Source organism: Oryzias melastigma, linkage group LG15 (genome assembly GCF_002922805.2).
Source record: "Oryzias melastigma strain HK-1 linkage group LG15, ASM292280v2, whole genome shotgun sequence".
Taxonomy (NCBI): Eukaryota; Metazoa; Chordata; class Actinopteri; order Beloniformes; family Adrianichthyidae; genus Oryzias; species Oryzias melastigma.
Window position 1 is genome coordinate 3,602,878 of NC_050526.1, and position 10,791 is coordinate 3,613,668.

Genomic DNA, 10,791 nt, shown 5'->3' on the forward strand with positions numbered 1-10,791 from the left:
GGATGGATGGACAGATGGCCGAATGGATGGATGGATGGATGGATAGATGGATGTATGGATGGAGGGATGGATGGACAGATGGCCGAATGGATGGATGGAAGGATGAATGGAGGGATCTATGGATGGAGGGATGGATGGATAGATGAATGGATGGATGGATGAATGGATGGAGAGATGGAGGGATGAATGGATGGACGGATGGGTGAAGGGATGGAGGGATGGATGGAAGGATGGATAGACAGATGGACGAATGGATGGACAGATGGATGGATGGATGGGTGAAGGGATGGATGGATGGATGGATAGACAGATGGACGAGATGGAGGGATGGACGAATGGATGGATGGATGGATGGATGGATGGATGAATTTTATTTTATCCAATACACACTGATAAAAACAAGGAAAATGAATAAAAATCAATTCTTAAAAAGCTTCCTAGGAGACTTAAATATATCTTATTATTAGGGCTGTCAGATTTGTTGCGTTAAAAACGCATGAATCTGACATGTGCTTGACGCCGACAATTTTTTTGACGCATTAATCGCAGACTTTCTCATACGTGCCTTTCCATACCGCGCGCGGGCGTCCCGCGGGCGTCCCCTAACTCACCGGCTGCTCTCACACTAGATCACGGGCGGGTCTCCAAACACCGAGCTGCGAGCTAAACCCGGCCGGCGCTAGGACCTGGAGAGCTCCTGCACCCTAACCCGGCTCCGGTTCGCGTCCAGTACCACGTCTGGTGGTACCGGCTCGCGTCCGGCGCCGAGAGCTGCGCACCCCCGACGTTCCGAACAACAAGCTCACCGGGGGACGTTTTAAATGTTCTGGAGGTTTCAGATCCAGCCCCAGCATAGCGGTCTGTCTGCCGACATATTCATCCGTGAGCTCCGCTGGACACGTCGCTGCGCAGCGGCAGTAACAGACTCAAACTATCCACAGTGTATCCCGCTTTTCTCAGTCTTTAATGTCTTAAAAAACAAAAGTTCATTGGAAATGATAAATCTCTATTTCATTGATTACTGTAGTTCAGCAGAGGAGGAAAAGATTTGGTCCTGACAAAAAATGAACATGAAATTGTTATGGAAATTTTATTTTTGATGTTTTTGATTTTATTTTACTGAACGTTGATTGAAGTTTTGAATTTAAAATGCCCTTCACTTGCACTTGGGCTTTTGTTAGGCATTTTATGTTACAGCCTTTTATTGTTAAGAAAGTTTATCTCAATACAATGTTACAAAATAAAGTATTTCTGATGAAAACTATTAATTTTACCATTCTTGTTTTCATAATTAATGTAGAACTACTAAATTCCACGAAGCACACATTTTTTTTCCTTAAAAAAAGGCCAAATGTAAATTTGCGATTAATCGCAAGTTAACTCTGGACAAAATGCGATTATTCGCGATTAAGAATTTTAATCGCCTGACAGCTCTACTTATATAATAATTTAAAATCTTTTACACTCTTAAAACACTTGGGTTATTCTTGTGTTCAATTCTTCATGTTGAAATATGTTTTTTGGGATTACTTTTTCTCCCAATAATCATTTTTTTGGGTATGTTGGCTCATTTTAGCCCAATCTATGCTTTTTTCTAAGTTTTCTTTTTCTTCTCGAGTTAAAATAACCCCCAAAATGTCGCTTTTAACCTTAAAAACAACCCAACTTGTGTTATTTGTAATGATGGAGTTTTTAGTGTGCTGAGATACTAGAAGAAACCTGAGCTGTGAGTTATTTAACATTCAGTCAAATACTGTCTCTTGAATACAGATGAAGACACATTTTTCAGTACATTTAAATTAGGATTTATTATTCTAGCTGTCCAAAATAATTTACTTTTTATTTATTTGTTGCTGGTTTGCTTTCTGTATTTTCTGTTTCAACCTTAGTTCTGATTGTTTTTCCTGATGTGTCAAAGTGACTCAGCCTGGAGCTGCTTGTGTTTCAGAGGATGCTGTGCTCATGTGGTTCGAGCGTCTGTACGTGGGGCTGCTGTGCTTCGAGAAGTACCTGGTTTACCCCGCCATCGTCCTCAGCGCCCTCACCAACGACAGCTTTGCCCTCAGTCACCGCAAGAAACTGGGAATCCAGTAAGTGAACACTCCTACTAAAAAAAAAAAATAAAATCCTCAAAGGAAGTGGCTAATGTTGGCCTTTTGCTGCACAGCTGTGACGTTCTCCTGACGACGGTTGCCGGACTGAAGCTCCTGCGCTCATCCTTCTGTGACCCCAGCTTCCAGTTTCTCACCCTTCTCTTCACGCTCGTCTTTTTCCACTTCGACTGCCCGCGCTCCTCCGAGAGCTTCCTGCTGGACTTCTTCATCATGTCCATCGTCTTCCACAAGGTAGAAGATCAGCAATCCTGACAGCTGAAGCGAAGATGCTTGTAGAGATCTTTTAAAAATACACCAGCCTTCACTTAGCAACACTCCAGCAAACAGACCATAAAGTCCAGAGGGAAAATCTCACTGTTTGTCAGGACACTTGAGGTCTGGAGCTCCTGCTCCAACTCCTCACCCCACGATTTATGTCTGACCTTTTTGAAATGAAAGAGAAGCTTCAGGTTTGCAGCAGAGGTTAGTTTGCTTATCTCAGCCGGTGAGAAACCGCCTCTTTTCAGGTCTGGGAAAAGAGTGGAACCAGGAGGAAAGTAGATGTTTGATGTAGAGCGCATGTGCCAAAGTCAAGGGCCGGGGGCCGGATCCGGCCCTCCAGATCATTTTATTTTATTGTTATTAATTGTATAATTTTGACAAAATATATTTTTATGGAGAGTAAAATATTGGAAGTTATTTCAAGTTTAAGTTGATTTATTCCTTATAATATTACATCCTTTTTCTTTTTCATAATTATGATAAAAAGTTACAGTTTTAAAGTTTCAAACATGGGCATTCTGCTAGCTTTTTGGACTATTTTGGCATTTACTAAGATTTTTTAGGCTATTCTGGAGTTTAGCTAATATTTCAGCTACATGCTAGCTGTTTTGGCTAATTTTGGCTTTTTTTGAGGCCGTTTTGGAGTTTTGGTAATATTTCAGCTACATGCTAGGTGTTTTTGCTAATTTAGCCTTTTTAAAAATATTTCTAGGTTGTTTTGGAGTTAGGCTAATGTTTTGGCTAATTTTGTTTTTTTTCAGTTTTTTAGGCCCTTTTGAAGTTTAGCTATTTTTCTCCATGCTAGCTGTTGTGGCTAATTTAAATTTTTTTTAAGTTTTCTAGGCTGTTTTGGAGTAAGGCTGATATTTACACGCTAGTTGTTTTGGCTATGTTGGGTTTTTTTCTGTTTTTAGGCTATTTTGAAGTCTAGCTATTTTCTACACGCTAGCTGTTTTGAGCAACTTAAGTTAGTTGTCTTTTGTTTTGGCTAATTTGACATTTAGCTAATATTTTAGCTGGCTATAAACTTCAGCAATTTCAGCTATCAGCTTTAGCGTTTTTAGCTGTCAGTTTCAGCATCTTCAGCTATTAGCACTAGCATCTTTAGCGGCCAAATTCAGCTTACAGCATTCACACTAGCATTATTGCAGGTAATGCTATATATCTAGTTCATAATTGTGTTAAAAAAATTATGGTTTGAAAGTTTTAAAAATGTAGTTTTAGTGTGTTTAATAAATGTTGATCCTGTTCGCCCCTGTGCGTTTTGGATTTTGGTCCCCTGTGGGGTTGAGTTTGAGACTGATGTAGTGAATGATTGGATTAGGTTGTTTTTTTTTTTGTTTTGTCCAGATGCGCGAGCTGCTGCTCAAACTCCATTTCATCCTGGTGTACATCGCTCCCTGGCAGATCGCTTGGGGCAGCGCTTTCCACGCCTTCGCTCAGCCCTTCGCCGTGCCTCGTATCCTTCCTCCAAAAAAAGGAAAGAAAACTCCACCTGTGCTGCAACACCTCCTTTTCTGTCCTTAACTGGGGTGTTTGTCCAGACTCTGCCATGCTGCTACTCCAGACTCTGCTCACCACTGTGTTCTACACCCCTCTGGCCCCCTTCCTGGGCAGCGCCATCTTTATTTCCTCCTATCCGCGACCCATCAAGTTCTGGGAGCGAAACTACAAGTAAGTCAGGAAGTAAATCTCCTGAAGTCACATCCATAAAGTTCTATTCAGCAGCAATTCTAAAAAATAATGCTGTCAAACGATTAAAAACAATTAATCAGATTAATTACACTTTTGAGCTGTGATTAATCATCATTAATTGCAATTTGGTTGCAATTAATCACAATTTTTAAAAATTGATCAGATTAGTCAAACTTTTGGGTTGTGATTAATCATGATTAATAGCAATGTTTTAAAATCGATATGATTAATTAAACTTGGATTGTGATTAATCACGATAAATCACTATTTTGGTCATGATTAATCCCAATGTTTTGAAATGAAAAAGATTATTCACACTTTTTGGTTGTGATCAATCAGGATTAATCGCAACTTTTTGTTGTGATTAATCACAATGTTTTAAGATTAATCACACATTTGGGCTGTGATTATTCACGATTAATCACAATGTTTTTAAATTAAAAGGATGAATCACATATTTGGGCTGTGATTAATCACGATTAATTGTAGTTTGGTTGCGATTAATCGCAATTTTTAAAAATTGATCAGATTAATCACACTTTTGGATTGTGATTAACCACAATTTTTGTTGCAATTAATCACAGTGTTTTAAGATTAATCACACATTTGGGTTTTTACTAATCACAATTAATCACAATTTGGTCTTTATTAATCACAATGTTTTAAAATTAAACATATTAATCACACTTTTGGGTTGGAATAATCGCGATTAATCACAATTTTTTTAAATTGATCAGATATGAGTTGAAAATGTCTCTCTGGAGTGTTGAGGCATCAAAACCCGAGCAAACCGAATGTTTCTGCGATTAATCCCAGTGTTTTAAGATTAATCACACATTTGGATTGTGATTATTCAAAATTTTTAAAATTGATCAGATCAATCACAGTTTTGTATTGTGATTAATTACGATTAATCACAATTTTTTTGTTGCGATTAATCTATCTTTTAAGATTAATGACACATTTGGGTTGTGATTAATCACGATTAATCGTAATTTTTAAAAATTGATCAGATATGAGTTGAAAATGTCTCTCTTGAGTGTCAAGGCATCAAATCCTGAGCAAACCGAATGTTTTTGACCCGGTATATTCAGACGGTTGCTGTGACAGATCTGAACGGGTTTATTTTCTAATCTCTTGTCATTTAAGAAACCGCTTTTAGCTTATTTCAAACATATTTGCTTTTGTCACAAGTCTTACTCCGTGCTGAATTGATGTGATTGTTTGCTTGTTTTGTCTTTTTCTCTAGTTGGAAATGATGTGTTGCTTTTCTTCATGTTTAAATGTGTTTTCCTGCAGCACGAAGCGCATCGACAACTCCAACAGTCGCCTGGTGTCCCAAGTCGACAAGGAAACTGGTGAGTTCAGGTTTATTTCTTTTCATCCTCTCATAGTTTTTTCAGTAAACGCCGCCTCTTCCTCTGCAGGATGCGACGACAACAACCTGAACTCCATCTTTTACGAGTACCTGACGCGCTCGCTGCAGCACTCGCTGTGTGGAGACCTCATGCTGGGCAGGTGGGGCAACTACAGCGCCGGGGACTGCTTCATCCTGGCGTCCGACTACCTCAACGCGCTGGTCCACCTCATCGAGATCGGCAACGGCCTCGTCACGTTCCAGCTCCGGGGTCTGGAGTTCAGAGGTACGGGTTCAACCCCCGTCAGTGATTTCAGGGTTAAAGGTCGTCATGGTACCCGTCTGCGTCAGGTACCTACTGCCAGCAGAGGGAGGTGGAGGCCATCACGGAGGGCGTGGAGGAGGACGACGGCTGCTGCTGCTGCGAGCCGGGCCACCTGCCTCACATGCTGTCCTGCAACGCTGCCTTCAACCTGCGCTGGCTGGCCTGGGAGGTGATGACCACCAAGTACCTGCTGGAGGGCTACAGCATCAGCGAGAACAACGCCGCCACCATGCTGCAAGTGTACGACCTGCGGAAGCTGCTCATCACCTACTACCTGAAGGTACGTCGCTCTACGGAAGCCTGGAGGGGGTTGGAGAAGTTGACATGAACAAACATCTGACTTCCAGAGCATCATCTACTACCTGGTCCACTCCCCCAAACTCACCACCTGGCTCCAAGACGCCGTCTTCCAGGAGGCGCTGCAGTCCTACACCAAGTGGCACCACATTGAGCGCGACCCTCAGGTGTTCAGCGTGAAGATCGATGAAGACTACGTGCACTGCCTGCAGGGGGTGACGCGCGCCAGCTTCTGCAACGTCTACCTGGAGTGGATCCAGTACTGCGCCGGGAAGATGGAGACGGTAGGCCGTCCGTCCCACTGGGATGTTTTTCCAAGTGTGTGAAGGAAGTCTAAAGGTGTGTTGCTGTGAGCAGCCGGTGGACAGCGACGAAGACTCTCCTCTGGTCACGCTCTCCTACGCGCTCTCCGTCCTCGGGAGGAGGTCCCTCGGCACGGCGTCGCACAACATGTCCAACAGGTGAAGAAGAGCAAAAAAAAACTCATTTTACTCTCATTAAAGCTTTATTATGAGATAAAACGAGTTACAAACTTGAAGGAACATTTTCTCCAAAAAACAAAAATAAGCTTTTAACTGACTTTTTTTTTTTTTTTAAATTGTATTGTGTTGTTGATATAGACTTTACAAAATATGTCAAAGAAAACACTTCAATCTGGTTAATTAGTTAATTAATTATTTTTTTTATTTAAAATTTTATTTAAATAAACATTGCTACCCACCATCAAAAAATTCAAATTATTTTTAAAAGATGAAAATAAAACTGTTCTTGGGTTCTATGGAGTAATAATAAAATATATATAAATATTTTAGTAGAAAACAATTAGGAGTAAATCATAATGACACATAATTACAATTTTGTATAAACTAAAAAAAATTAACAGAAGATTTGTTATTGCATGTTGCCAGAATACATTTTTTAGAATAACATTTTTTTGGGATTAAAAAATATTTGTCAAAAAATTTTGTTCAATCTGGTCAATTTATTTTCATTGCACAGGTTTTTTTTTCAGTTATCTACTTATTTATATAACAAACAAAAAAAATTAATCTAATAGTAAAATTATTATAGAAATATAAATTTACCACATTTTTATTGTAAAGAATATTTATTTATTACAATGTTATTATGAAATATATGTATTTATTACTTTTATATTGTAAAATAATATTTCTTTATATATTACTCTTTTATGACAAAAATATTTGATTATTTATTTGTTACATTTTTATTATGAAAGATTTTTATCAATAACCTTTTTATTATTTTAGAAATATTTATTTATTACATTTTATTATGAATTATATTTATTTATTACTTTTATATTGTAAAAAGTATTTATTTATTAGATTTTTATAATGAAAATTTCATTTATTTAAAAGCATTTTTACTATAATTAATTAAAATTGTTCTTGTGGTCTGCAGAAAAAAATACATATTTTAAGAAAATGTTTGGGATTAAATCATAATCACAAATAATTTCAAACAATCTTCTATGAAAATAAAAAAAAAAGAAAAAGGAAAAAAAAAACTAAGAATTTAACTGAAATTTTCCTACTGCGTGCTCCCAGAAATCTTTTTTTTCGTAGAATGAATAAAAATTGTCCCATGCTGTTGATATTTACTAACAGTTTGTTGTTGTTTTTTTCAAAAATGTATCAAAGAAAAAAGTTCAATCTGATTAATTTATTTTTATTACACAGTTTTATTTAAAATATATTTATTTACTTAATTGATTATTTAATTAGTTGATTAATTAAATTTAAATGAACATTGCTACCCAAATGGACAAACAAAAAAATATATAATTTGCTTTAAAAGCCCCGAAAATAATTGTTCTTGGGTTTGTCCAAAGTAAAAAAAAAAAATAGAAAAAATATTTATAGAAAACAACTGGAATTACAATAATAATAGTAACAATAAAAAATAATCGTATATGAACTTTTTTTTCCAAAAAAGATACAAACTAAACATTTAACTGATTTTAATAAAATTACCATGTGCTCCCAGAAATCTTTTTTTTTCATTAAAATGCTGTTGTTATTTACTAACAATTTTTAAAAAACGTTTTAGATAAAGTAGTTCAATCTAGTTGATTTATTTTAATTGCACCGTTTTATTACACAGAAATGCTCGACTCCACTAAAATGCAATTTAAAAAATCCCAAATGTTCAATAAATACAAAAACGTTGCAAAACACTTATAAAGGATCAATGAATAAACATGAAAAATAAATAACTTCGCCGTCAAAGTGCAAAAAATATGATGTAAATTAACACGAGATGCCTAAATAACACAAACTCTTTAACATAATGTAACTTTTCAACTGTTTGACATATTATGTTGAAAAGCTACGGCAAGCCAAAGGTGCTAAAACTCTGGTGTTAAGGGTTAAACAAAGGAACATTTATTGAAACGAGTATTGAAGGGAATGTTCACAGAATCACCAGCAGAGGGCGCAAGATGCTCAATCCTTCATCTGTCTTAAAGTGGAAGCAAAAAAACTCACTTTTTTCTAACTTTTATCAACAATTTTCCCGCACTAAGCCTGGAATCCTTCCTGTACGGCTTCAACACCCTCTTCAAGGGAGACTTCCGCATTGCCACCAAAGACGAGTGGGTTTTTGCAGATCTGGACCTCCTGCAGAAGGTGGTGGCTCCTGCAGTCAGGATGAGCCTGAAGCTGCACCAGGTGATCAGTGGCGGCTGAGTTCTCTCAGAAAAAAAAAAAAAAAAAGTGATTTTATTTTTTAAAGCGGGATCTTTGGTGAATTTCCTCCAGGATCACTTCACGTGTCTGGAGGAGACGGAGGAGGCCTCCATCCTGTACGAAGCCATCACTAACTACCGCAGCAGCCTGGTCATCTGCCACGAGAGCGACCCCGCCTGGCGTAAGGCGGTGCTGTCCAGCCGCGACACGCTGCTCACCCTGAGACACATGATCGACGACGGCACGGACGAGTACAAGATCATCATGCTGTACAAACGCCACCTCAGCTTCAAGGTCATCAAGGTAATAATCCGAGCCGCTCCTGGATGGGAGGAGTTTAAGGTCAAAAGTGCAGCACATGACGACCTCGATTTCATTCATTCAATCATCTTTTTGGTCGCTTTGTTCCTTTCAGAGTCGCGGTGACCTCTATTTTATTATTTTAAATATATATATATATATTAGGGAGAATAAATACTTTAGCAGTCCCGACAGACTGACTATATGAAAAAGTCTTTCTGAGGAATGAAAATGAAAAGTAAAATATTTAAATATGTTTCACTTTTTCTAAAATTTGTATTTATTTGTTTATAAATGTACTTATTACATTTTTATCATAAACATTTATTTACTTACTCTTTACATTTTACTGCTACAAATTATTTAATACGATTTTATTATAAAAAATATGTGTATGTATGTATTTTATATTATTAAAAATGTCTATTAATTATTTTTTTATTATAGAAATATAAATTTACCACATTTTTATTGTAAAGAATATTTATTTATTACAATGTTATTATGAAATATATGTGTTTATTACTTTTATATTGTAAAATAATATTTCTTTATTTATTACTCTTTTATGACAAAAATATTTGATTATTTATTTGTTACATTTTATTATGAAAGATTTTTATCAATAACCTTTTTATTATTTTAGAAATATTTATTTATTACATTTTATTATGAATTATATTTATTTATTACTTTTATATTGTAAAAAGTATTTATTTATTATATTTTTATAATGAAAATTACATTTATTTAAAAGCATTTTTACTATAAAAGATATTTAGTTATTTATTAAAATCAGGAAAAAAAATCAGGAAGCAGAAAATTGTTTGTTGATCAAAATTTTTGAAGCAAAAAAGTAGTTTAGAAAAACAACTGGGATTAAATCATAATTATAGTCAAAAACTAGGATAAGTTACATTTTCAGAAAGTATAAACATTCTTTGAACTGAATGAATTTATTTATTTTTTTTAGCAAAAACTCTTTTTTTTTTCTAAAAACACGTGTGAAAACTCTAATAAATCAAATAAAATCCATAAAAACATACAGTGAACATCTTTCTCATGGCTGCTGTTTCTGGACTGCTCGTCATTTTCACCATTTTCATCATTCTCACCATTTTCAACCTCTTTATCCCACAATTCATCTAAATAGACGGTCTGCCCATCCAATAAAATTTACATTTATACCTTTAGGATGAACTTAGTTCATAAAATTAAATCTTTGAAGCTTCATATTTCTGCTGTTTCCTCGTAAACTGAGTTTGTTTCACTTCTAATTTGTATTCTCATATTTGATTACTGTCACTTGAGTACATAGTTAAAAACGATCACTTTTCATCTTTATTTTAAGATATATTTTTCTAAATGTGTCTTTTGTTCTTCTCTAGCTTTTGCTGAATCTTCTCTCCCGCCTTCTCTACAGATCAATAAGGAGTGTGTGCGGGGGCTGTGGGCGGGGCAACAGCAGGAACTGGTGTTTCTGCGGAATCGGAACCCCGAGCGCGGAAGCATCCAGAACTCAAAGCAAGCTCTGAGGAACATGGTCAACTCCTCGTGCGACCAGCCGCTGGGATACCCCATGTGTGTGTCACTACAACCAAACTACAGCAAACAAACCGTTACAACAAACGTCAAACTTTCATGAAGTCCTAGTTTTTTGTGTAATGTATCAATATTATTTTGTAGTTTCTTTGAGGAATCTGAGAAAGGGGATTAAAAAAAAAAAAAAAA

General features: G+C 36.3%; 1 protein-coding gene across 1 annotated transcript in view; it reads left to right on the plus strand.

The window, feature by feature from the left end:
- pcnx2 (pecanex 2) overlaps positions 1–10,791 on the plus strand; it is a 39,662-nt gene that overhangs the window by 20,964 nt on the left and 7,907 nt on the right. Inside the window, exons 23-34 of the mRNA XM_024296764.2 lie at positions 1,949–2,090; positions 2,168–2,345; positions 3,726–3,834; positions 3,920–4,049; positions 5,370–5,428; positions 5,498–5,713; positions 5,779–6,032; positions 6,100–6,333; positions 6,407–6,510; positions 8,598–8,742; positions 8,833–9,063; positions 10,484–10,641. Coding sequence (XP_024152532.1) covers positions 1,949–2,090; positions 2,168–2,345; positions 3,726–3,834; positions 3,920–4,049; positions 5,370–5,428; positions 5,498–5,713; positions 5,779–6,032; positions 6,100–6,333; positions 6,407–6,510; positions 8,598–8,742; positions 8,833–9,063; positions 10,484–10,641 — 1,960 coding nt within the window. The remainder of the gene's footprint in view (positions 1–1,948; positions 2,091–2,167; positions 2,346–3,725; positions 3,835–3,919; positions 4,050–5,369; positions 5,429–5,497; positions 5,714–5,778; positions 6,033–6,099; positions 6,334–6,406; positions 6,511–8,597; positions 8,743–8,832; positions 9,064–10,483; positions 10,642–10,791) is intronic.